The 27,577-nt window shown below is 41.5% G+C and overlaps 3 protein-coding genes across 6 annotated transcripts; 1 reads left to right on the forward strand and 2 right to left on the reverse strand.

Moving 5' to 3' along the window:
- Positions 1 to 722: 722 nt before the first annotated feature.
- LOC106607399 (forkhead box protein J1-B) lies at positions 723 to 4,447 on the reverse strand. The gene is made up of 2 exons (XM_014204322.3): positions 3,835 to 4,447; positions 723 to 3,235 (listed from the first exon to the last, which is right to left on the reverse strand). Exons 1-2 carry the CDS (start codon positions 4,405 to 4,407, stop codon positions 2,396 to 2,398), a joined length of 1,413 nt encoding a protein of 470 aa, XP_014059797.2. The 5' UTR covers positions 4,408 to 4,447; the 3' UTR covers positions 723 to 2,395.
- Positions 4,448 to 10,512: 6,065 nt separating this feature from the next.
- LOC106607363 (putative E3 ubiquitin-protein ligase MGRN1) lies at positions 10,513 to 18,796 on the reverse strand. 4 transcript variants are annotated; one of them, XM_014204269.3, is made up of 16 exons: positions 18,437 to 18,795; positions 18,032 to 18,150; positions 17,699 to 17,787; positions 17,232 to 17,378; positions 16,461 to 16,578; positions 16,294 to 16,360; positions 16,063 to 16,106; positions 15,873 to 15,920; positions 15,578 to 15,646; positions 15,180 to 15,339; positions 14,819 to 14,928; positions 14,417 to 14,631; positions 13,500 to 13,657; positions 13,205 to 13,315; positions 12,514 to 12,559; positions 10,513 to 12,267 (listed from the first exon to the last, which is right to left on the reverse strand). In XM_014204269.3, exons 1-15 carry the CDS (start codon positions 18,522 to 18,524, stop codon positions 12,519 to 12,521), a joined length of 1,584 nt encoding a protein of 527 aa, XP_014059744.2. In that variant the 5' UTR covers positions 18,525 to 18,795; the 3' UTR covers positions 10,513 to 12,267; positions 12,514 to 12,518. The 4 variants fall into 4 exon arrangements, with proteins under 4 accessions (XP_014059744.2, XP_014059742.2, XP_082832718.1 ...); XM_014204267.3 differs by lacking the exon at positions 12,514 to 12,559; XM_082976592.1 differs by lacking the exon at positions 12,514 to 12,559 and having other exon boundaries at positions 18,686 to 18,771.
- Positions 18,797 to 18,935: 139 nt separating this feature from the next.
- f100a (FAM100A) lies at positions 18,936 to 26,063 on the forward strand. The gene is given in 3 exon segments (NM_001140786.2): positions 18,936 to 19,159; positions 19,514 to 19,573; positions 24,886 to 26,063. Coding segments are annotated over 3 exon segments (465 nt in total). The 5' UTR covers positions 18,936 to 19,051; the 3' UTR covers positions 25,183 to 26,063.
- The last annotated feature ends 1,514 nt before the right edge of the window (positions 26,064 to 27,577 follow it).

Here is a 27,577-nt window from a genome sequence, read left to right on the forward strand (position 1 = left end):
TTGAGGGAACTGAAAGCAACGTTTCATCTTGCAGAGATGGAAGTGTGTTCATCTGCCCTGCTGGGTGAAGTGCTTTGTTTTGTACCATCCATTTCAGAACACACTAAGTGACCTGGGCTTAGGCAGGCTGGTCCTCATAAGATGAAGGTTCAGTGGTGTATGGTGAGAGGGTTTAGGTAGGGGATAGAGATAGGACAGTTCATTCCTGGTAGAGTGGAAGAGTATTTGTCTGTCTACATACATACATTAACAATAGATAATACAGTATAGTTAAGCAATAAGGCACGAGGGTGTGTGGTATATGGCCAAGATACCACGGCTAAGGGCTGTTCTTAGGCACGACGCATCGCAGAGTGCCTGGACACAGCTCTTAACCGTGGTATACTGGCCATATACCACAAATCCCTGAGGTGCCTTATTGCTATTATAAACTGGTTACCAACATAATTAGAGTAGTAAAAAAAAATGTTTTTGGTCCTACCTGTGGTATACGGTCTGATATACCAGCGCTGACAGTCAATCAGCATTCAGGGCTCGAACCACCCAGTTTATAATGCGATTTATACAACGGGTGGGTCTAATCCTGAATGCTGATTGGTTAAAACCTATTCCAGCCGGTGTCTATTCCACAAGTTAACACCTATTTACTCTGTTCCATATTTTTCCTATCCCTAGGAAGATCATAGAAACTACATCACGAAAGCATTTATTTTTAAGTCCACTGTATTTATTTAATGAACGCATTATTTACAGCCTTTTAATTAATAATTCAATAATTCATCACCCCATTCATCACATGTACGTTTAGATAAACGTACTGCAAAAGAAATGACCATCTACGCAGAAAAAGTTATTCAGTATTTTCATATTTTAACTGTATTACTTGAATCATACATAAAACATCCTTTCACATAACATACCATTACAACCATGGTTATACTAATGTTAGGTAATCCTGAGCCTTTTTAGAATATCTACTAATGGAAAGAATATAGAAAATCATCATAAAGTTTTACAGTTGAAGACTTTCAGAGCATAATGTAGCCGGCTAGACAGCCAGCAAACTGTCACTGCACAACTCTCTCTTGAATTATGTCTGATCTGATTGCCCACACAATACTGATTATGAAATTAGATTAGATTAGTATGTGAAGAGTTCCAAAACACTTTATACACACATTTTTCACATTTGTTTTTTCGTCAGAAATTATTTCTTATCCTTCATGTGTGTGTAAAATATCAAATTGCCACTCGTCTAATGTCCATTGCTCGTGTTTCTTGGCCCAAGCAAGTCTCTTCTTCTTATTGGTGTCCTTTAGTAGTGGTTTCTTTGCAGCAATTTGACCATGAAGGCCTGATTCACACAGTCTCCTCTGAACAGTCGATGTTGAGATGTCTGTTACTTCAACTCTGTGAAGCATTTATTTGGGCTGCAATTTCTGAGGCTGGTAACTCTAATGAACTTATCCTCTGCAGCAGAGGAAACTCTGGGTTTTCCATTCCTGTGGCGGTCTTCATGCGAGCCAATTTCATCATAGCGCTTGATGGTTTTTGCGACTGCACTTGAAGAAACTTTCAAAGTTCTTGACATTTTCCAGATTGACTGATCTTCATGTCTTAAATTAATGATGGACTGCCATTTCTCTTTGCTTATTTGAGGTGTTCTTGCCATAATATGGACTTGGTATTTTACCAGATAGGGCTATCTTCTGTATACCACCCCTACTTTGTCACAACACAACTGATTGGCTCAAACGCATTAAGGAAAGAAATTCCACAAATTAACTTTTACGAAGGCACACCTGTTAATTGAAATGCATTCCAGGTGACTACCTCATGAAGCTGGTTGAGAGAATGCCAAGAGTGTGCAAATCTGTCATCAAGGCAAAAGGTGGCTATTTGAAGAATATAAAATCTAAAATATATTTTGATTTGTTTAACACTTATTTGGTTACTACATGATTCCATATGTGTTATTTCATAGTTTTGATGTCTTCACTATTATTCTAAAATGTAGAAAATAGTAAAAAATAAAGAAAGACCCTTGAATGAGTAGGTGTTCTAAAACTTTTGACCGGTAGCGTATAGATTTTTGGAATTAAACCCTTCATGTAAAACGAAGTGGTTGCTAATTAGGATAGATTTGTTTTGTTCTATAACAGACATTCAATACTACAATAAAAACAGCATGTTTGTTTCATAGATGCAAACAATCAAAAAGCAAATAGAAAATGCTCATAAAAACACAGTAAATGTGACTCAGATAAAAAATAAATGAACGTATGTTTCTCTGAATTAATCCATAATGCTAATGTAGCAAAACAGTAGTCTATAGGTCCTCTGGCCTCCTGCTGGAGTGCGTGTTCAGTATTGGGGCTGGGGCTGGGTGAGGGTGTCACAAATAAGACTCTGCTGTCCCCCATGGCTGCATCTCAGTGAAGAAGCCTTCACAGAAGCTGAGACTATGATCCAGGGTGATAGGCACTGCCTGCACCTCCTCTTTCAGCTCCTCCCAGGGGTGCCTCTGCTGCTCATCAGGAAACAGTGTCAGCTCCTCAAAGTGCTGTGGGTGGACCGCCAAAGGGAGCGGCTGCTGCAGCCCAGTCAGGTTGAGGTGCTGCTGGATCTCCTCCATGCTGTAGCAGCCCATGGTGGTCACCTCCATATACCTGCAGGCCTGCTGGTGATCCCGGTCAGCCCCTCCGCTGCACCACTTCCCCAGGTGCCAGTCCCGGCCTTGATCCTGCTGGGAGAGCTCCACCTTACAGTCCAGGGAGTTCAGAGCTAGGTTAATGTCTAGATCCTCAAAGTTATTGCTGCTCCCATTCAGAACATCGTCAAACACCATGGCCCAGTCTAGTTCACCCTTCAGTGCCTCTGGTTCCATGAGATCCGGTGTCAACAGTGGTGACTTATGGACTGTCTCCCACTTTGTGCCACCAAGTTTGCGTCTGTTCCCAGCACCTGCCCCTCTGTGGGACACTGTGTAGTGGGCCTGGGGGAAATGCTGGTGGTACTCCTGGGTTTTTCGGTTACGAGATGATCCTTGGGTTTTGTTGTGTCTCTGGGTGTTGAAATGGATGTCTGGCATCCGCCTGCGCTTGAAGACTCCATTGACAAACATGTCTGCGTACTGAGGGTCAATCTGCCAGAATCCCCCTTTTCCTGGTTCATTCTTCTGCCTGGGAACCTTCATGAAGCACTTGTTGAGTGACAGGTTATGACGGATAGAGTTCTGAGGAGAGAATAGAATGTAGTTCATGAAAAGATGAGCTAACTGACAGCAGTCTCATTAAAGATTCTCTGTCATTTGTTGCTGGATCGTCATAATGTTCTAACTAATGATGTGTATATATAAATCATAGGTTATAACATGTCAAATGTGCATCGTCGGGACAAGGTAATAACCATTTAAGTTCAGTGTACTCCTGAATCATATAGTCCCCATCACAGAGATTCCAAGAAAATCAAACAACTTCAATTATTTAACTTTGTCTAATAAAACTACACATTCTTAATGGTGAGCGAGCGTTGTGTCTTTTCTTGCCCAATGATGTCTACTCATTTTACATTGCACCTCTACTCACGTTGGTTGAGCACCTTCTACTTATTTCCAACAAAAAATTCGAACATGAAATAACCCATGATTACATCAATGACGAACAAATATAACCACGATAGGCCTAGAACCTATTTTCCATACAACATCAAAAGAAATACTGTATCTCTGAGGGATTAGTTGCATGCAATCTCCCACACATCTCTCTCTCCCCCCGTGTTGTGTACCTCTCTCAGGTTTGATCAATAATGTAGAAGACAGACTGCGTCACTAACCTGCCAGCTGGTCTCAGCACGTCTGTAGTAGCAGAAGTTCTCTGTGATCCAGTTATAGATAGCGGACAGTGTGATCTTGTTCTTCTTGCTGGCCTGTATGGCCATGCAGATCAGTGTGGCGTAGGAGTAGGGAGGCTTCACCTCGTGGTTGGTCTTGAAGTCTACCTCCTCCAGGGACTTGGCTGCCACAGTGATCTGGTGGTGGTTGTTGGTCACTGTCGGGTGAAGGGAGTAGTAACTGGTCCTGTTGGCTGAGGCACTGGAGGTGATGGGGCTGCCTGCACTCTGAGGCATGCCGGAGGCTGCAGTGTCCCCAGCAGGTGGACTGGAGGGTGAGTCGGAGCCCTGAGGGTGCAGGTGGCTGGGCTCAGGCAGGTGGTACGGCTGGCAAGTGGAGCCCGGTAGGCTTTCTAGACTCGCACTGACTATGGTGAAGTCCTGGAGCCATTGGAGGCTGGTGAGACTGTCATCCAGGAGCACTGAACCATTCACACTGTCTTGGTCTTCTGGGTGAAGCTTCATCGATTTCTCCTTGAATCTGGTGGCAATCTCCTGACTTGCTAGTACTGGCATTGTAAAGTGTCCCTGTTAATAAATTCCCACAAAAGATTGGTGTGATCTCACTCAGCTGACTTTAAATTTACAATATGAAAAACTGCATTATAATCTCATAAAAATAAAAGAACAGTGGCCATTCATTTATAAAGAAGTATTAGCAAAAGCAGTACATTTACCTTGGTCTTGGTGTACTCTGCAGTACAGTTTGAATGATCAGCTCCACCGTTCTCATGTGGTACCCAAACCTCTTACACGTTGTGATGTCTGTTCAGATGGCTAGGAGAGGAACTGCTATCTAAACATGTAAAGCCAAGACTTCATTCGCAAAAGTAGCCTTTATGTTTCCACATTCATTCAGATCCTGTCGATGTGTGATAATAATCCCATAACGGCGAGGGGCAGATCAGAACATACTGAGGGAAAAACAGAAAATACCGCCTTGAGTTTTAATAGCGCTAAACAAATAGCAGGTCGCTGATTGGCTCCGTGGTTTTCAGGTTTCCCCTTTGTTTCTCCGGCTCGCTGTGTGTACATATACAGGAAGAATGTGTTAAATCAGCGAAAACAAACAGAATGCAATTACACAGAATATTCTATGTACTATTTTTTTACCTAATTAATCAGAAACAAAGTGGCTTCTGACTGTCATGAATACGTTGTGCATTCATGAATTGTAAGAAGGATGAGTTTTGATTTAAAAACTGAAGTGCAGTTTTGTTACTAAGGGTCTTCTGTAGGCTATTGGACAGTTAATGATACATCATATTTAAAATGTATCCTGAATAATTGTAGATAATGAATACATCCTTAGTTAATTGTAAAACAGCCACCTTTGGAGTCAAATGTTTTACAACAGTGATGTGACTTTACCTACACATGGTCGATATTTGAATTGACTTTTGATTAATTCCTCGTTTTATAGACATTGAAGACATACATGTTACAGTTAATGACAATGTGTGTTGTAGAAATTGCGAACATACTGGCTCTGGGATGAAATTGGGTAATTCTGGCTTTTACATGATGTATTAGCGACATCTACTGGTTATTGTCGATGTTAGGTTCTCGAATTTGCTGTACCCGTTTTTTAATCAGCAGTTATACCCAGCTGATAGGGAAACTATGATTCCGTTCAAATGAATATGATCATTGTAGAAAACTCCATCACAGTCACTCTTTCTCTGGTCCTGGGAGACTGGGACAAAGGCTCACAAACTCTGTCTTTCTAACTCAGGGTGTCAAACGAATTTTTCCCCGCGGACCGCATTCACGCATTCGGTCTTCGACGATGTCCGGAGGACGCACTAAAATGGGTTTTATTTCCTCGCCATTAAAATTGGCCGAAAATAGTCCTCTCTCCATCATGTTTTGAATTGTATATACTCCCCGACTGTCTATCTTTAATTTCGATGATTATTAACGAGTTGGACACAGTCAAGAAAGTGTATGAAGGTACTGTATGTCCATTATCGTTTCTACACAGTCCCTATATGGTTTTAGACATACAGACACTACATGTCCAAAAGTATGTGAACACCTGCTCGTCAAACATCTCATTCCAAAATCATGGGCATTACTATGGAGTTGGTCACCCTTTGCTGATATAACAGCCTCCACTCTTCTGGGAATGCTTTCCACTAGATGTTGGAACATTGCTGCCGGGACTTGATTCCATTCAGCAAACAAGAGCATTAGTGAGGTCAGGCACTGATATTTGGAGATTAGGCCTGGCTTGCAGTAGGTGTTCCAATTCATCCCAAAGATGTTCGATGGGTTTGAGGTCAGGGCTCTGTGCAGGCCAGTCAAGTTCTTCCACACCAATCTCAACAAACTATTTCTGTATCAACCTCGCTTTGTGGACAGGGGCATTGCCATTCTGAAACAGAAAAGGGCCTTCCCCAAACTGTTGGAAGTTGGAAGCACAGAATTGTCTAGAATATCATTGTATGCTATAGCATTAATACTTACCTTCACTGGAACTAAGTGGCCTAGCCCAAACCATGAAAAACAGCCCCAGACCATTATTCATCCTACACCAAACTTTACAGTTGGCACTGTGCATTGGGGCAGGTAGCATTCTCCTGGCATCCGCCAAACCCAGATTCATGCATCAGACTACCAAATGATGAAGCATGATTCATCACTCCAGAGAACGTGTTTCCACTGCTCCAGAGTCCAATTGTGAAGAGCTTTCACCACTCCAGGCTCTGGAAGCAACATCAGCACAAGAACTGCTCGGGATGAACAGTTCTTGTGCTGATGTTGCTTCCAGAGGCCGTTTGGAACTCGGTAGTGAGTGTTGCAACCTTGGACAGACGATTTTTACGAGCTACACGCTTCAGCACTTGGCATTCCCGTTCTGTGAGCTTGTGTGGCCTACCACTTTGCGGCTGAGCCATTGTTGCTCCTAGACGTTTCCACTTCACAATAACAGTGGTCCTGTGTGGCTCAGTTGGTAGAGCATGTTTGGGTTGTGGGTTCGATTCCCACGGGGGACCAGTACGGAGAAAAAAATGTATGCATTCACTACTGTAAGTCGCTCTGGATAAGAGCGTCTGCTAAATGACTAAAATGTAAAATGTAACAGCACTTACAGTTGACCGGGGCAGCTCTAGCAAGGCAGAAATTTGACTAACTGACTTGTTGGAAAGATGGAATCTTATGACGGTGCCACGTTGAAAGTCACTGAGCTCATCAGGATGGCCATTCTACTGCCAATGTTTTGTATAGAGATTGCATGGCTGTGTGCTCGGTTTTATACACCTGTCAGCAACGAGTATGGCTGAAATAGCCAAATCCACTAATTTGAAGGGTTGTTCAGATACTTTTGTATATACAGTACCAGTCAAAAGTTTGGACACACCTACTCATTCAAGGGTTTTTCTTTATTTTCACTAGTTTCTACATTGTAGAATAATAGTGAAGACATCAAAACTAAGAAATAACTCATATGGAATCATGCACTCAAAAAAGTTTTAAACAAATCAAAATATATTTTTTATTTGAGATTCTTCAAAGTAGCCACCTTTTGCCTTGATGACAGCTTTGCACACGCTTGGTATTCTCTCAACCAGCTTCATGAGGTAGTCACACCGGAATGCATTTCAATTAACAAGTGTGCCTTCGTAAAAGTTAATTTGTGGAATTTCTTTCCTTTTTAATGTGTTTGAGCTAATCAGTTGTGTTGTGACAAGGTAGGGTTAGTATATAGAATATAGCCCTATTTGGTAAAAGACCAAGTCCATATTAAGGCAAGAACAGCTAAAATAAGCAAAGAGAAATGACAGTCCATCATTACTCTAAGACATGAAAGCCAGTCCATGCAGAAAATTTCAAGAACTTTGAAAGTTTCTTCAAGTGCAGTCGCAAAAACCATCAAGCGCTATGATGAAACTGGCTCTCATGAGGGCCGCCACAGGAATGGAAGACCCAGAGTTACCACTGCTGCAGAGGATAAGTTCATTAGAGTTACCAGCCTTAGAAATTGCAGCCCAAATAAGTGCTTTTTAAATTTAACTAGGCAAGTCAGTAAATAACAAATTCTTACTTACAATGACAGCCTACTGGGGAACAGTGGGTTAACTGCCTTGTTCAAATGGGCAGAACAACAGATTTTTACCTTGTCAGCTCAGGGATTCAATCCAGCAATCTTTCAGTTACTGGCCCAACACTCTCACCACTAGGCTACCTGCTGCTTCACAGAGTTCAAGTAACAGACACATCTCAACATCAACTGTTCAGAGGAGACTGCGTGAATCAGGCCTTCATGGTTTAATTGCTGCAAAGTGCAAAGAAGCCACAACTAAAGCACACCAATAAGAAGAAGAGACTTGCTTGGACCAAGAAACAGGAGCCATGGACATTAGACTGGTGGAAATCTGTCCTTTGGTCTCATGAGTCCAAATTTGAGATTTTTGGTTCCAACCGTCATGTCTTTGTCAGATCGCGGAGTAGGTGAACGCATGATCTCCGCATGTGTTGTTCCCACCATGAAGCATGGAGGAGGAGGTGTGATGGTGCTTTGCTGGTGACACTGTCTGTGCTTTATTTAGAATTCAAGGCACACTTAACCAGCATGGCTACCACAGCATTCTGCAGTGATACGCCACCACATCTGGTTTCACTTAGTGGGACTAACATTTGTCTTTCAACAGGACAATGGCTCAACACACCCCCAGGCTGTGTAAGGGCTATTTGACCAAGAAGGAGAGAGATGGAGTGCTGCATTAGATGACCTGGCCTCCACAATCACATGACCTCAACCCAATTGACAACAAGTGCTCAGCATATGCGGGAACTCCTTCAAGACTGTTGGAAAAGCATTCCTGGTCAAGCTGGTTGAGAGAATGCCAAAAGTGTGCAAAGCTGTCATCAAGGCAAAGGGTGGCTACTTTGAAGAATCTATAATCTAAAATCTATTTAGAATTGTTTAACACTTTTTTGGTTACTACATTATTCCGTATGTGTTATTTCATAGTTTTGATGTCTCACTATCATTCTACTATGTAGAAAATAGTAAAATAAATAAAAACCCTTGAATGAGTAGGTGTGTCCAAACTTTTGACTGGTACTGTATATATAATATATACACATTTCATTTCAACATGTAGGACTATGTAGGGTGAATTCGGGAAAGAGTGGGACATGATATAAACTGGGACAGATTAATCCTGATGCCTTTATTTCTTGGTCTGACAAGAGAACATCTAAACTATTGTTACTAAAAGCCTGATCAAAATCACATCACTTAATTGGTGACATCATAGAGGGGCAGAGAAAGATTCAAACAGGATGCTCACCCCGGGAAGCACACGGTAAAATCAGTGACGTAGCTTTTCTGTTTTGTTGGTAAGGTTATGAAACGGTCATACATAATTCACTGTGCCAAATGTTGACGTAAATGTGAATACTATGGACTGGTGCATCAAAATACATAAAGTTGCCAATATTATCTTTCAATTTTGAAATTGTCATGTTTGTTGGTGTCCCGTTTTACCAACCATAGCTAGCTAAAGTTGGACAGAATGGAGTGGGCTTTTCTAATGGAGGAGAGAGCCAGTTTATAGGGACCACCTGTATTTAGTTTAGGCTCTGGTTCTTGTAGTACTATATCCTGTTAATTATTACTGTTATTAGTACTGTTATTTCGTGAATTCAGAAAGCAGGAAACATTTAGCGTTTTCGTCTTCTGTAACCTCTTCAGACATCTATACAACATATCGGCCCAACATGATACAATTCTGAAATCCTCCAATGTTTCCTAATCACACAAAATTGAATCGTCATTGAAGCGAACTGAAAATATGGTCATGCCTCCTGTGAATATGAAAACAGTAGTTTTTTTGTGTGATTACGAAACGTCTGTAGGATTTCAGAAATGTATCATGTGTTGGGCTAATATGTTGGCTAGATGTCGAAATAGGTTACAGAAGATGGAAATGCAGTGTCCCACTTTTTCCGAATTCACCCTAAATGGTCATCACAGGTCAATGGAGGGCAAGCATGAGACATGCAGTTAAAAACAGAAGTGTTCAACATTACATTTATTTAATTGTTATTCACATGTGGCTATAGGCTACACATGTAGGATCTTAATTTGAGCCAGTTCGCTACAGCAGGAAAATAATCCTGCAGCAACAGGAAATTTGAATTATGTGGATAATAATGAATGGGACATTTTTTTGTAGGGCTTGATACATTTTTCGTTAGCCCAAATCTAGTCTGATATTTTAAACTAGAAATTACAAACTTTAGAATCCTTTTTAAACCTTGAATTCACTACAAGTTTGCCTTTCCTGCCGTGTAGGAAAATTCTCAGTAACAGAAGATTGATCAAATGAAGATCCTACATCTGTACACAGGGACAGACAGATATTGATAGAGTTATTAACCACTAAATGTGGTGTTATCCTGGATACCAGGTCAATAATAGTGAGAAACAGGAACAAGGCACAAGTGTATCATCAAAGTTAACACGACACATCGTTAGTCAAAGACATAAACAGTATTAATCCAAAGCAGATTGGATAGTTTTTACACCCCTCTACAACAAAACTCACAAGCGAAAGATAACCTAATGTTAAAGATGCAATGTCTCAAGCTATTGCATAAGTAAAATGGTTAAGAAGCATTTAGTTTATTCCTCCTGGTAAAAAAAAATTAGAACACACACAATACAGACCATATAACAACCAAGTCTACTCATAATGTAGTTCATTTTTAGATTACATATGTATCAATATATGGACTTAACATAATTGTAATTGCTGAACAGTTGGTTTTAATAACAATTAGGTTTCTTTAAAAATATTTAACGAACTATTGAGAATGCAAAGAAATGTCATACTTTTACAGCTCTGTATATCAGCCAATGGGAATAAAAACCTCCTAGACTACAGGCTCATACAGCTGTATATCCTGAAACAGTTGTGAAACATCACAAGAACACCAAAAATGCAACAAGCAGCAGCCATATCTGTTTAGTTGAAGGCACATAGATCTATCTATATGTATGGTGCTACATCTACAGGGAAGTCAGATACTGCAAGCCATGGAACTTGAGCAAGGCAATGACTATGCCAGGATGACAAGCCACAATATAACTACAGAAATATGCCACATCTACAAATAACACAGTTTGTGCTATACAGTCAGCATAGCGTATTGGCTTGTTGCAGGCTATCTATCTATCTTTGTGTTCAGCTGTTAGGGTGGAAAGCTGGACTCTGTCACTAAAAATCGATCAGCTAAATGTGAGATACTGTGCATGTAGCTGTAACTACTAACCTCCTTATTTGAATCCCCAGATTTTCTTCTATAATACACAAATATACAATTTTGCTAATTAATCTACATAATTTTCTAGTACAGGTACAATATATAAGATAGCACATAATTCAGTATAAAAACAAACAAATGCAGATATTTACCGTTGAAGACAACTTGAAATGAAATGCCTCAATTTGACTTGCTATGACAGGGGAATTCACCATTTCAAAGGAAAAAAAATGAATGAATCCTCAAAACCTTTAAAAATGACACCATTAAATTATGTCATGTTTAATCATGTCAAAATGTCTACTGAAATGTTTCAAAGTTTGCTTTCAAAAACGTTTCATATCATACAAGCACCAAGAAATAACAGTTAAAAAAGTTATTAGTTTAGATGAATACAACATGAATGGTATTAATGCTCTCTAAAAACAATTAGTGTCAAGCAGTAATTTGAATAGAGTAAACTGAAAGTGAGTGTGCTTCTAGTACCACCATATGATGGTAGTCATACTCAACCACTGGAATCATGCAACGTCTGCCACTGCACCACAACCCCATCCAGAATGGATAAACAATTACACACTCCTAAATGTATGTATGCAAAGAAAACTAATTAAGGACTTGTTGTTTTTTGTTAAAGGTATAGTATGGTTTTCGTAAATCCTTGCAATGACCACCACAAACACATTTTGAATCAATGCCAGCTATGGCATGAATTGGTGATCATTGTATGCTGTAGCATTAATATTTACCTTCAAGGCCTAAGGGGACTGGATCATGGGGGAGGCATTGGCTTGGGAGGAGACCGTGGCTAAGTGCCAATTATTTATCCTTTAGGCTAAATGTGCACTTTCACACTCCCGGTCATGAATTTAAAAGCATTGGATTGGTGTAATTATTGACTGGAGGGAGTTTCCACCATTGTTAAATCCATGCGAGAAAGTGAATGGGGACTCAGCCAGAGAGGGAGAACCGTTGGGCCCAGAGGTTAGGGGTCAAGTTGCTCATCCTCCATGTGAAGGCTGCTGGGGGGACACAGGAGGGGCTGGCTGGAGCAGTTGGTACTCTGACTCTTCAGGCTCTCTGTTGACTCTGATGACCCTGTGGACACAAGGAGCATGATCCAATTAAACAAGAGGATCTCTTACTCCGGTGAAATCAAATCTAAACAATTGGATACTTATCAATACAATCTTGCTGTCAATTTGCATGATAAACAGAGTTACAACCTGCAGCAGATTTTTAACCATCTGTCCTGAATCTGACAGATAGCGAGAAATCGGTTTCTCTGAAGCAACGAGACAGAAAAGCAGATAGGTAAAGACAGGACAGAGAAGTCCTACATACCACATTTATTCCTCCACACCAATAGAGCAGGCATCAGGACCTAGAGCTGGCCATAGCAAGGCCAGGTAAAGGGACAGGGCAGGGAGTAAGGAAACGGAGAAGAACAAACAGCACACAGGTTAGATGCAAAGCTGGGAGACTGAAAGCCTGGGAGAATAAAGAGAAAAAGAGCCAAAAGGTGTTATACATGCAATCAAAAATATATGTTTACAATTGGTTTGAGCATTAAAGACATGCTCTGGTGCTTTGGCAACTAGTAAGCCTTTTTTAAACCTCCTGTTTTTTGTATGTTAGTGTGTAGTTCATGCATAATCTATGAGCAGAACTAGCCAAGAAATCCCTAGTTTGACTGTTTTCTGGAAGCTGTGCAGCGCCATTTCCCCCACATTTTCCCCCACGTGGGCCAGCCCGCTAGCAATTAAAATTTCAGCCAATGCTCTTCAGCCTGGCAAGGGAGTGACAGCTAGCAACACGCACACAGTAGACCGAGAGAGAGAGACATGGTGCACATATCTGTACATACGCAATTTTCTGGGGCCGCTTTTGGTTCGTGGGCGCTATTTTCAGAACTACTGGCTAAAATGTATACAAAAGAACCAGAGAATATCTTTAATATCAATACAAACATACACAATCGTGCACATGCGCACAGATACGCACGGGCCTGGGCCTTGTGTTATTATTAGCTTACCTGGCAGAGACAGGTCCCCTGGCGGGTCACTCTCGGTTTTAGTCAGGCTGCTGTGTTCACTGCTGTAGTCCTGAAGGATCTCTCTCTCTCCTCCAGAGTGCAGCCTGTCCTCTGTACCACCCACGACAGGAGGGAGAGACAAGGTCACAACATGCAACAAGACCTAAATGTCCTTACACTGGTTTGCAATGTACCCTGGTAGGTAATTCAAGTCATTATTTGGAGGGGTCACCTACCCGAACTTGATGTAGACTGGACCGCTAACTACGTGCATTCAGAGCATGACAGAACTCACCATCATCTGGGGAGATGGACTCTGGTACATCCTCGGCTGCAGTGGCCTCGGTGGGAGCAGGGCTGCTGGAGAGCAGGGTGTGAGGCTGGGCGTCCGACATCTCAGACAGCTTCTCCTCATCCTCCTCCTGGATGGGTGATGAGGGCGACCTCAGGGTGCTGCGGGGGTGAAACACTTACAATGAGGTGACATTGATAACAAACAAAAAAAAACACTTTTACAACCGACGTGAAGCTTTATAATAAACAGACTGCACTCTGTACTGTTGTCCTAGTCATTTTATTTTCTGCAGGTTGGCAAGGCTCAGCAATGTCAACTGGATGGATTGCCAAGGACATGCCGTCTAATCAGTTTGTAGCATGGTGCTGGATACAGGAGAAGACCTCTAGCAGCAGCCCACCACAACATAAGGAGACTCTTTATTCTGACCCTGGGCCAGCTGTTACACAAACTGATGAGCAATCAATCCAGAGTCAAACCCAATGTCAACAAGCAAATCCATCCAGGGCAGTTAATCTGTCAGGGCTATTAACTCCATACTAAAACTAAATCTTTCTAAATTGCATATGCTCCAAGTTAGAGACTGTTCAAATCAAATGGTAATGGTGTGAAAAATTACAGTAGCAGGCAGCTGGACTATAGAGAGCAGCACTTGGGAGACTTTACCCCACTTCAGTTTCTCCCCCTTCTTCCTAAAGTGTGCCCTGGTTCACCCTACCTCAAAAGATTTCAAAGCATTGGATTGGTTTAAATATTCACTGGAGGGAGGTTCCACCATCTTCCCTTACACCTGTCCATTCCTTTTAAATCCATGAGGGGGAGGGTAGTGTACGAGTGCACACTTCAGGGAGATGGTCCATCTCAGATGGAGGAGAAAGTGAACTGGGCTTGTTACTACCCTTGTGTCCCAGGATTACCTGTCAGGTGACTTGCTGACTTTGCCCTTCTGCAGGCCCCCGTCCCCGGAGTGTTCTGGGGAGCCCAGCGGCCGGCCCTCCCCTACCAGGCTCCCAGAGAAGTTAATATCATCGTAGAGGGGGGCGGGGGGGATGGAGGGGGACACAGAGTGCAGGCCGTTCAGGGCCTCCAGCAGAGAGATGGGCTCAAAGCCTGGGGGAACCGAGTCTGAGCTCTGGAGAGACACACACAGAAAGACTGCTCATATGTTCACTAGTTATTCACAGTCATTTATTAAAGGCTTTGTAATTGCATCGTGATGGAGTTGAGTTTCGTTAAATACAAGTAGAAAAAGAAAATCCTTGACACAAATGATGCCATGTGTGTATTAACAACATATGCCTGGGTCGTGTGCGCCATACCGAGTGCTCATCATGGTCCATGGTCTGAGCCAGTACAGGGCTGAAAGACACAGGGGACAGCGGCCCAGGCTTCTTCCTCACAGCTCTGATCTGCAGCAAGGCTCGGAAGGCTGGGGAGAAAGAGAGACCAAACACTGATTACACTACACACTGTCAAATGTGACTGCATCTTCACTGAAATGTCAACTTCACAGCATTTTCCTTAAATCAGCTCAGTCCCCACAGGGCATTAATCTCCATGTCCATTAGTCTCTCTCGCTGAGCTCTGAAACATGGCAGCCTGGCAGGTCTATTTCCTATTAGCTAAGGCATGAAATCCCAGTTGGAAGCCTATTGGAAAGAAACTAGCGTCGCTCCTTACGCAGTCTGCAGATAGGACAGTTGTTGGCCTGGTAACGCAGGGTGTCAGCACAGGAGTTGCAGAGACACAGGTGTCTGCAGGGCAGGATGATGGTGTCTCGGAGGTCTGACAGACAAACAACACACTCATTGCTGTTGTCACTGTTCTCATCCTCCGACGGCTGCAGAGAACCAAAAAACATTTGTTAGTGATAAACATGTAGAAAAAAAATTGACTACGCAAACCTACGGTCTGAAAACCTACAGCAAAATGAGCCACATTTCTGAAAGATTCAGGTGTGGTTACACCTCTATAATGCAAAAATGTGTTGCTTTCCAACAGCCTTTGTAAATTCATGTTAAATAAATCTACTGTATGCATCTACAAAAGGTGTTCCTGGTGAGTTCTAGAATAATAACCTTGGTCTCTTGGTTGTTTTTGTTTTCAATTCCATAGATCTCCTGCAGCAGGTAGCTGACACGATCCACCTATAACAGAGAGCACACATGGTAACAACACGTGGCCATGGACAGAGAATGATGGGAGGAACACATTGTAGCCTTATGTCCCATTAGGGATAAAGAGGAGGAAGTAAGCACACACGCTAACAAATGTATGTGTTGTAAATTAACATGTTTTTGTTATTCAGGCATTTTGTATTTTGAATAATCTACTAATATAATAGAGAAGACGGATTAATTTCGATTAACTTACAATTTGCTTCTGCTTCAGAGGCTTGACGGAGAAACTGCCATCCACATGCTTGAAAGGAAGAAACGGTGTTTACTTCACATATTTCATAATGTGTGAAAACAGAACTTCATGACATCAGATGCGGGATGCAAATTTGAGTCAAATTCAAACACTGTCCTCTTCCACTCAATCCACACAATGAGTTACTTACTCTCTCAAAGGCTGCCAGCAGCACATGTGCATGTCCCAAGCAATCTGGAAAAGGACAAACACTAATTCATAAGGGATTACTGTACTCTGTGCATACAGAATATCTAATCTAGCACCTGCTATTGTGGTACAGCGGAGAGACAGTTGCCAACTAAGTTTGTTATTAAGTCAGCCTTGAGGTGATATATGGAGCGAAGAACTAACATCAGCGTCAACCATTTGGACCACCTACCATCCCCTTCATCCACCACAGCATGGATCACCATGGGGAAAACACCCCGGTCCAGGTCAAAGTTCAGCTGTAAAGATAAAATAAATGGTGACAACAGATTAGTTTATCAACTGTCAGCTGGTGACATCACCCCTCAGGATTGAGTGCTGCTGGCCAGATATACTCACATCCTCCTCCTTCCAGTCGGTGAAATCGATTTTGAAAGAAGGCAGGGAGAAATGTTGGCTCACACCCCTCTTATAGTGTACAGTCTCAGAAACCAGGGCTGGGCCCTTTGGGTTGTACCTACACAGGACAGAAACAGTGATGTCAATATCTTATCAACACAAAAACTATCAAAGTTAATTTAGTACACCGGAAATATAAGATGTTCTTTTTCAGATCTCGTTGAAAGCTCTTTCTTCGACCACAAATAATGAAAAATAGCATTAGGCCTAACTAAAATCAATTTCTGAATTTTCCCTCTTAAATTTGTCAATGGAAAAACTCAATAAACATGCAAAAAAAAAAGGCAGAAAAACACATCCATCCACTCACATAACGACCTCAGCATAAACTATTATATTAATTCCCTCTTCAGATGACATGCGTATCCATGGAGACAGGCGGTTGCTAAGAACCCATTGTATCTCTCCCAGTCTGCTTTTTGGAGACTGGCGTTCTATTCTGTATATTGGCCACTATTATAAGCTGTTCTTATACCATGTGTCTTTAAAGTGAATAAATCAATTTCACATATTCAGAAACAGATAAAGGCATGGATTTAATTTCAAATGAGAAATGTAAAATGCTGGATTGTATTTAGTTAGATATTTGGGATCAAGAGACAGCGGGAGAAAATATGTATTTCTAATTAATGAATGACTTAAATAGCATATTGATGCTAAAGATAGTCTATTATGTAAATGAAAAGGTTTCTGAATCAGACTCTTACATACATTGCCATCCCATTGGTAAATTCCTCAAAAGCTTGGCAATACAGGGTGATAGCCACACGAGCATCAGCGTCAAATGTGAACTCCACACCATACAGAACCTTTGGCTTCCCTCCTTCCTCTACTGGAGCATCCGTGTCATCTTTGTACCTAGTAGTCAAGCAGATAAACAAAACAATGTTAGGTTAGCTTTTTCAAGTGGTCAATTTTAAAATGACATAACTTTGATACTGAAGCTATGATTAAGTTAACAACAACAAAAATCCCTCATGCGCCACACTTATGAAAGCATGTCAATATCAAATGAAACGTAGGCCTAAACAAGTACAGTGAATAGATGTTAAACTAAGCTCAATCAGCCAGGATTCTTGACCTGAATCACTTGACAATGAAAACCACGTAGAAAAATAAATGAGGAAAGGTTAGTCAGAAGTCTACTTGCTGTAGAATATGATGGTGTTTTTCCTCACCTGACCAAGCGCAGGGAGTCCTTTCTGATATTGACCAGACTTCTCAGGGTCTTCACAGGCTCATGGGGTGCCGGGGTCACGTACGGAAACTAAGCAAAGGTGAGACACGACAACTAGTCTAAGAAAAGAACAGCCCAATGCAGATAAACGTCAAATGCTTTAGCCTAATTAATAGCATGGGGGATGTGAATCAAGGACTACTCCTGAACTTCCACTTCAACTAATATGCCTAATAGGCTGTACATGTTACATCTCTTTCAGGAGCTTGCACGGTGCAAAACTTAACATAGCTAAGAATCTCTGCCATTGTATAGCGAACTTGTTTGTCCTTACTTGTACAGGCCTATTTCCAAGGAAGTTCAGATCCAGGTTTTCTCCAAATAGGTAACCCTCTGGATGGGGAGTGTCAAATTTCTCCCCTCCCATGAAAAAATGGCTGGCAAAGTAATTCCCTTAAAAGAAAATAGAAGTATGTCACTAGATTAGAACCAAGATAAAATCAGGATGGAAGGCCTATCTTTAATCAGGACAAGATCAGGGCACCGATGTACAACTCATCTCTGCCTCATCAAATAAACATCTCACCACGACTGAATATCATACAATTAACCATTTATAGCGTTCACATGTAACGTTAGGCCTGTAATGTTGGGAGCTGATGTCACTTTAACTGACGTTAGCAGTGTTAGCTATAGTTCGAGTTTTAGCGTTTCAATCCAAATTAATAGCTATATTTACCCGATTTCGGTGGAAATCTGTACGCAGAATTCGCCTGGATATCAATATCCTCAACGCCAGCGATTCTCCGGCTAAGAATCGACCCCATCTTTCCCTGTTGTTGCTAGCTAGCTAATTAGCTACAGACTTGGCTAACTACTAACGTTACTAGCCCCTACGCTAGTGTATTTATCGTCCAAGGGACAGTTTTGTAACAAGTTTTAGACTTTCTTCGGTATTACACAGCCACTAATATATCCAACTGTGTACCTGTCAAGAATAACGATAGAACCAAGGATAACTGGGTGTCCGCTAAAGAAAATAAACACAAGTTTCTAGCCAAAATCCTTCTGATGTGTGATACGTCAAACTACATGGTGTTAGGGACTTGTAGTTCTTTCTGTCACCGACCGACTGATCGCCCCTCCCCATCGCTCTGATTTGCGCTCTCGTGCTGCCGATCAAAGGGGCGCTCAGGACATTGAACATAGTTCATACAGTAAATATTTGGGTTTTCACTGCGGACTGTGCTGTCTCCATGGTCGATGAGAGGAAAGGCTAATGCAAGGGAGAATAACCTCAAGGACTGAGCACCAAACCAAGGGGAAAGGTTTAGAATAGCCCGCTTCTGCAAATATGGATGATCTAAAGCACCAAGTTATGATAAATCAGTTCGTCCTGACTGCTGGATGCGCGGCAGACCAAGCGAAACAGCTTCTACAAGCGGCACATTGGCAGTTCGAGGTATGGGAACCTTTTCTTCTTGACAATGGTCTGAGTTTGGTGCATGGAAGATAGATCAGTTACAGAGATCAGTCTGTGTCTGTTTCTCAGAGTCATTAATTAAATACATCTAATTAATATGCCAATCATTTGTAAAATAATCTGGTTATCTTTACAACATCCCAGTAGGCTAATGCTATTATGCAATGAAAACGTAGCTAACTATGGCATTCAGCAGCCTAATGGCACAATGTAACATTTTCACAGCAGATAGTATAATAACAATTTAGGTTGTATCTGTCTGCAATAGGCTATCATACGTGTAATGCACACTGGACTGTTGCTTATTGACACATATATTTTATTTTTCAATAGACTGCATTAAGTGCCTTTTTTCAAGAAACCAATATTCCATACAGTCACCATCATCAAATGGTAAGTATAGAAAACCTACAGTATTATTGATAACAATGAATGATTGATGCATTATTATTATTATTACATTATGATGATGATGATTATTGCAACATCTATGATTATATTTATATTCATGCCCTTGTCGTCCGTGTCCGCCATGTTGTACCGAAACAAAAGCCTGACAAAAATAAACACACATTGGCCACGTTGTTCATAGTGCCTTGTCATGTACTGTAGCATATTACTTACTGTGTTATTTCACATGAACTGTGACATGATAGGCTACTATGTTTCTAATACTTATAGTCGGCAAATGAAGTCATGTGAGTTATGGATGATCTGTACTGCTACTATTCTTTTTCTTGAATTGAAGCCGTGAAAATGTGTCTTGCGGGAGAGGGTGGTTCCAGCAAAAGTGAACATTGTTTTAGTAAAAATATATATATATATATATGATTTAAGTGCTACAGCATTTATGATACATACAATACAAAACATACAGTTGAAGTCGGAAGTTTACGTACACCTTAGCCAAATACATTTAAACTCAGTTTTTCACAATTCCTGACATTTAATCCAAGTAAAAAATTCCCTGTTTTAGGTCAGTTAGGATCACCACTTTATTTTAAGAATGTGAAATGTCAGAATAATAGTAGAGAGAATGATTTATTTCAACTTTTATTTCTTTCATCACATTCCCAGTTGGTCAGAAGTTTACATGCACTCAATTAGTATTTGATAGCATTGCCTTTAAATTGTTTAACTTGGGTCAAACGTTCCAGGTAGCCTTCCACAAGCTTCCCACCGTAAGTTGGGTGAATTTTGGCCCATTCCTCCTGACAGAGCTGGTGTAACTGAGTCAGGTTTGTAGGCCTCCTTGCTCGCACACACTTTTTCAGTTCTGCCCACAAATTTTCTATGGGATTGAGGTCAGGGCTTTGTGATGGCCACTCCAATACCTTGACTTTGTTGTCCTTAAGCCATTTTGCCACAACTTTGGAAGTATGTTTGGGGTCATTGTCCATTTGGAAGACCCATTTGCGACCAAACTTTAACTTCCTGACTGATGTCTTGAGATGTTGCTTCATTATATCCACATAATTTTCCTGCCTCATGATGCCATCTATTTTGTGAAGTGCAGTAGTCCCTCCTGCAGCAAAGCACCCCCACAACATGATGCTGCCACCCCCGTGCTTCACGGCTGGGATGGTGTTCTTCGGCTTGCAAGCCTCCCCCTTATTCCTCCAAACATAACAATGGTCATTATGGCCAAACAGTTCTATTTTTGTTTCATCAGACCAGAGGACATTTCTCCAAAAAGTACGATCTTTGTCCCCATGTGCAGTTGCAAACCGTAGTCAGGCTTTTTTATGGCGGTTTTGGAGCATTGGCTTCTTCCTTGCTGAGCGGCCTTTCAGGTTATGTCGATATTGGACTTGTTTTACTGTGGATATAGATACTTTTGTACCCGTTTCCTCCATCTTCAAAAGGTCCTTTGCTGTTGTTCTGGGATTGATTTGGACTTTTCAGACCAAAGTACGTTCATCTCTAGGAGACAGAACGCGTCTCCTTCCTGAGCGGTATGACGGCTGCGTGGTCCCATGGTGTTTATACTTGCGTACTATTGTTTGTACAGATGAACGTGGTACCTTCAGGCGTTTGGAAATTGCTCCCAAGGATGAACCAGACTTGTGGAGGTCTACAATTTTTTTTCTGAGGTCTTGGCTGATTTCTTTTGATTTTCCCATGATGTCAAGCAAAGAGGCACTACGTTTGAAGGTAGGCCTTGAAAGACATCCACAGGTACACCTCCAATTGACTCAAAGAAGCTTCTAAAGCCATGACATCATTTCCTGGAATTTTCCAAACTGTTTAAAGGCACAGTCAACTTAGTGTATGTAAACTTCTGACCCACTGGAATTGTGATACAGTGAATTATAAGTGAAATAATCTGTCTGTAAACAATTGTTGGAACAATTACTTGTGTCATGCACAAAGTAGATGTCCTAATCGACTTGCCAAAACTATAGTTTGTTAACAAGAAATTTGTGGAGTGGTTGAAAAACAAGTTTTAATAACTCCAACCTAAGTTTATGTAAACTTCAGACTTCAACTGTACATACATTGTTTTTTAATGACAGTGTTAAAATCTTGACACATGTATAACATGACATTAGCACAGTTTAATCTAGGCCATTTGTCATATAGATTTTCCATTTGGCCTATAGATTTTCTCCTTCGAAACAACATCTGGCTTCACGAGCAATAAGATATCAGCTTATTTAGGTCTAGAACCTTACCTCTCATAACCTACCACTGGGTCTGCCATTTCCCAATGATCTCATTCTGCTTCTATTTAAAGAAAATAATAATTCAAACTGATGAAAATAAACAGGATGTGGGCAGACATTAGATTAGATAAGAAGCAGTGACATTGGTAATATATCTGGCATGGTCTGTATGCATTAGGGGTTGGCTGTCAGGCGTGGAATAAGGTTAAGTTGAGCCCCTTTCATTGACAAATGGTTGACAGGTTAACTACGGTGCAGTATGTGCCCACTGTGTCCTTAAACAGACCAGCACAGAAAGGCCAAGGAGAGAGAGGCCCGATGCACATGTAACATGATGTGGAGACATTTCAAGCTGGGGAGTGAGGTTACGAAACTAACTCTGTTACACCCAAGGCTATTAAAGGTAATGTTGTTGGAAGTGCTGTAGGGTATTGTTTCTGTTGTCAGTAGTGGTTGTATTGTTATGAAGAGCACCGTGGCCTTGGTTTAAAATGACACTTGTCACTTGAACAAGTTGACATGACAAACCAGCATCTGTATATTAACCTATCCCTGGCTGTATAATAACAACAAGGGACTTTGTTGGGTTAATTATTGACTCACTCTATGGTTGCTCATTGACCTGTTTGTGTTGGAGGTTGGTGAGATTGATTTGTTGATACAGGACACAGTAATGTAAGCTGTGTATCACGTGACACGTGATGTTTGAATTTCCTTTCTTTCATCTCGCTGGACAGTTGACCACATACATGGAAACAGACATTGTGTAGGATGACTGTGAGTTAGTGAAACAGCTCTGAAAAAGGTGCAGCCTCGCTAAAGACAGATTACCCATGATGCCCTCAACAATTTATCTTGTAGATCACACGATGGAGGTCAGTGTTGAAACTCAACGTGCTTACGGGATGTTACATCCACAGATGATTACGTCCCTCATGATTGAAATGCACATAGGGGTTTTAACCACAGCAGGCTAATAAGGCATAGGCCAGTGGCAATATTGTAGACGTGTGGCTTATCACAATGTCCCAGTCAATGTTTAGGATGCCAGGAGGTCTGTGGCAGTCATGAATCGAGTCAGTTAAAGAGTCTTCATAACATCGTCCAAAAGAAACAGCTTTTGTAAACTGTACTTACTACCCTTGATATTACTATTTGGGATGACTATTAGACGTTTAGTGTCTACATTTAGATGTGCTCTGATGCGGGATATAATTTTGCGAAGAAAATGTGTCTGTTTACAAGCCCTTTGAACAATGGTAGAGTAGACTGCCTGGTGTACAATAGCACATTGTGTTTAATATGAACAATGCCGGTTGGTAGGATGCAGGGCTTTAGTACAGGGTACAGTTTGCCATTGTTTATTCTGAGCCACAAATATGGCAAACTGACAATAAACAATAGGAAAAGGGATGAGAAAGACCACACTCTCTAAAACAAGCTCTCTTGTACTGTTTCCCTGGCTGCAGCTGCTATAACAGGATCCATCCCTATCAAACAGGACTGTTTCTATAGCAACTTTGCAGCTCCAGATGAGAAAATACACGGTCGGTCTCCTGTGTGTTTATGTGTACAGAGCCAGCTGATCTGACTGAGCAGCTGCCACACACTGAGGCCCACACCCTGTGTGTCCACATAGCGAACCCCTTCAACACCCTTCTCCCTATACACTGCTGACCTCTTTCAATGTAAAGCAGTGGAAACTCCCTCACATGCCAGGCTGTCTTGTTATTGTGGTCAGATAACGGAAGGCGTTTGTATTATATGTGTTTTTCAGCTGTACACTTTTAACCGTTTTGTAAACAGATATAGTATAAAAAAATATAATTCTAAATCGTATCTTAGGTCATTGTTTTATTGCCGCCATGTGTGTCAGTTGACAGGAAGTCTGTTACGATCACTTACAATTTATTGCTGCAATTTATTGCAATGTTATTGACTGAAGCAAATGTAGGCTACCAGTGATCTGCAAAATGCAAAATGACATTTCTGATGCAGCCAGCCTTATGCTAGTATGGCTGCTGCTGACCCGTTTTTTTTGTACAAAGACATGCTTGTCCTGAACTGAGCAATGCACACACTAGCCTTATGGTTCACTGCGCATCATAAATGATTACGTTGAATAAAGCCATGTCTCGTTCCTATTGAAGCAGCTCAACGCTAATGCCTGTGGGAAATCCAATGTTTGTTCATTCATTCATTAACTCATTCATTCTTACTGCACCATAGAAACCTTAGAAATCCATGTGTGTGGGAAACTCCACTAATGTTCTTATCAAGTAATAAGGATTTCTTTATTAGCCTGTGGACATCTTTTTCTTCTTGTACATATTTCAGCTCTCATTAACAAAATGTAGTTAAATTGTCTGACAATCCTCCTAAAGAAATATGTTTACTGTAGTCCAAACTTATTCTGAAGGCAAGCATGTGCCTTGGGGGGGAGGGTATCTGTTTCCTCTAGTTCCACTACAAACCACATGACTGTTTGAGATATTGCATAATCTATTATGTGGTGGATATCCTGTCCGCACGATGAGAAAACAGACAGTCTGGTAGCCTTCAGATGGTTGGGGTGAATCCTAACACTGGTTGCTTTGACCTTTTATGTCCTGGAAGGTACGATTCCTTTGGACCCTCTTAGGTTCTTACTCATGAAATGGTGTTTGTTTTGGCTGACTGGTCCTGTGTTTGGCAGTCACAGAGCAGTCTCCTGAGGCCTGCTCTCTGTAGTGTCAGCTGAGAGGGCAGACTCAGGGCAGGATGTAGAATTTGGTGGAAAGACAAGGGGTCAGTCTGAGGAAGTTGGGCTTCGAAGGGAAAATATTTTTCCCTTTTCGCTTCCACAACTATTATGATGTAGGCACTTCTAAGGACCAGTTGAGGGAGGACATAAGTGTCAAGATGGTAAATCAAACCAAGCATGTCAATTAGAACTGGAGACAATGCGCCAGTAATTACAGAAGTCAGTAGTGAAATATGCAATCAGAAATGCTTACAGATCGATGTTCTCTTATTAATGGTTCTCTCCTTTCTCCACAGATGCACACTCCAGCCAACACACCAGCAACACCTCCCAACTTCCCAGACGCACTGGCCATGTTCTCCCGCCTCAAGGCCTCAGAGAGCTTCAATGCCAGCAGTCCCATAGCCTCCATGGCGACCTCTCCTCCTCAGGTCAACTGGGCCATGGGCCCCTCTGCCCCAGGTCAGACCCAGCAGGGCCTGTGGACTTCTGGGCAGATCCCCTCTCAGGTGCCTCCCCCTGGGTGGCCCCAAGCCGTCACTCAGCAGGCCTCCAGTGAACAGGCCAGCGTCGCCATGGAGGCAGAGAGATGAGAGCACTGCAGGGGCCTCGCGATAACAAGAGGAACCAATATCGGGCAGTCCTCTTTGACAAAGTGAGAAATGAATTGGCTGCAAGGGAAAGCAGAAAACCAAGCGATGTTGTGGACATGCACTGAAGACAGAAAGGAGGAATTATGAGCATAGAGCTGATGAACATTCACATGACCCCACATTGTAAAATCTGCAGACAATTTTAGTTAGGCATATGTTTCTTTTTTTTTTCATTGATCTGAAACCAGAGACAAAGATGGACTTGTATGACTAGTGCCGAAGAAGGATCTTCTTGTTGTACACACCGATGTGTATGACAGTGTCATCATCTTTCCTTTGACTTTCGGAGTGATGCCAATGGACTGGATGCCTTTGATACTGGGGGATGCACTGCATAAATAACATCATTCTTCTTTATTTTTTAACCAGTGTAAGTGTGTGAATATCATGTGTTCTAGTATTCTAATGTGCTTCGAAACCAACTTGGATCTGCTTTTTCAAACATTGGGTAATGACTTTGACTGTCCCACTCACACAATCAAGGAACACCAGCTATCCAACAATGTTTAATAAGCAACTTTACAAACTGCTCCTCTTTATAAACAGTGTGTCTGTCTGCATTGAATGCTAAAGGATGTTATACTGCAATCATGGTTCAGTGTTTTTTGTATGATATTGTTTCCAGCCACTAGTGTTCAGAGGAAAAGTGAGATAAAGGTTTCTGTCAGAGCGAGACTTCTTGCTTGATATTCCAGCTGTGCACCATCTCTAAGTAGCAGACAGATAGCTGTTGATGCAGTGTTGTCGTTGCTTAAGATGGAAATCAGCATATTAGGGGAAAATAATAAAGAGGGAAAATATATTTAAAAAAATATAGATTTAAAAAAAGAAAAAAGAAGAAGAAGATAACAGCATATTTGGTGACGCTGTCTCAGGAACTCTCGGCTCAACAATGTTTCGTCTAGACACCTGATCATCTTTTTATTTTGTACAATGGAATGAATATTGCAATTGAAAGGAACTGATAAATTCAGGGAAGGCCCCATCCAAACGTTTTTTTTTATTCTACGATCTGTTAATCTGATAATCACACTCTAGTTTTGCTTTGAACACTCGCCTGTTCCTCAATGTTTTCCATGAGACAGCTACCACAACAGTTTTGTGGATTACCAGACAATTAACTTAATTATTTTGTTTCTGAATAAATATTATATGTATTACACTGCATTAGATCTTGGAGTCTGACTCTATGTATCAAATGGACATGGGGCTCTAAAGGAACTATAACCCACAACATCCTGTGCTGTTTTAGTATTTTCCAGATGGCAGTTTATTTCTCAGCGGATGTTGAATCCAGTGAGTTGGTATGACGCAATCTTCATTCACACACATCACATCAGGGATACACTGTTTAAAAACCAGGGGAAATGTGAAATGGTCTAAACAGATTCATGTTTGGCCTTCTCTCTCCATCCTTGGATTGATGAAAAACCTCAGAGCAGACTGAGGAGGAGATGTTGAGTCAGAGACTGTTTATCCCACACTACAAGGACAGGGACAAGCAGAGACCAAACAGTGCTATGTTATGGCCACTTCCTTGTCTATGTGGTACAGATTTGTTTTTGTATGACGAACCTTTTCACCCCACTGTACTTTCCCCCATCTGCTTAGGAAATCAGCTCTCCCCATTTGATAGACGTTGTCTTCGTTCATGTCATCCCCTGTGTATGCTATTCAACTTCTCTCTATTTTGACTTGAGTGTTTTTGTGTCCTTGCAAAATCTCCACTTAACTCTTGAAGATCGTCATCAGTTCTGTGAGCGTGGTTAATGTTCCAACAGTCATAAGACATAGCGACATGGATTCAAACATTAACCAGGGCCTAGTTGGACTGTGCACCTATCAACCTCAAACAATTATTGTTCTTCTGCTCATATGGTGAACCTCCCTGTATTCTGTAGCTGGACAGGCCTTAGTCTGGTACATTGTATAATGTCATGCTGACATCTGGCTGATCGATCTGATCTGTCTGTACTGAGTTGACAATGAAAGGTGAGTGGCCCCCGAGCAGTCCCCCCATCCTCATAACTCCTCAAAACTCATGGGATTGATGAGTTGTGTTGGTGTTTGTTAACACTGCAAATTGCTGCACTGTAAAACTGTAAGCAGGCTAGCACTCGATTTCCCTGCTGCGCCGAGCCTTGAAGTACTGTAAGCACAAGCTAGTTTGAGCCAAACTAACACATGATGGTTTGGGTATACATACTGGAGATTTACTTTTAGCCTGAAATAGAATAGAGGAAATGGTGAGAGCGTGCGCCAGGGGAGATCAGCAATGTGACTTGCTTTTTCCCCAAAATGTGGAGAACACTCAGGCATGCAAACATAAACAACG

The sequence above is a fragment of the Salmo salar genome, chromosome 06, assembly GCF_965601325.2.
Source record: "Salmo salar chromosome 06, fSalSal1, whole genome shotgun sequence".
Lineage (NCBI taxonomy): Eukaryota > Metazoa > Chordata > Actinopteri > Salmoniformes > Salmonidae > Salmo > Salmo salar.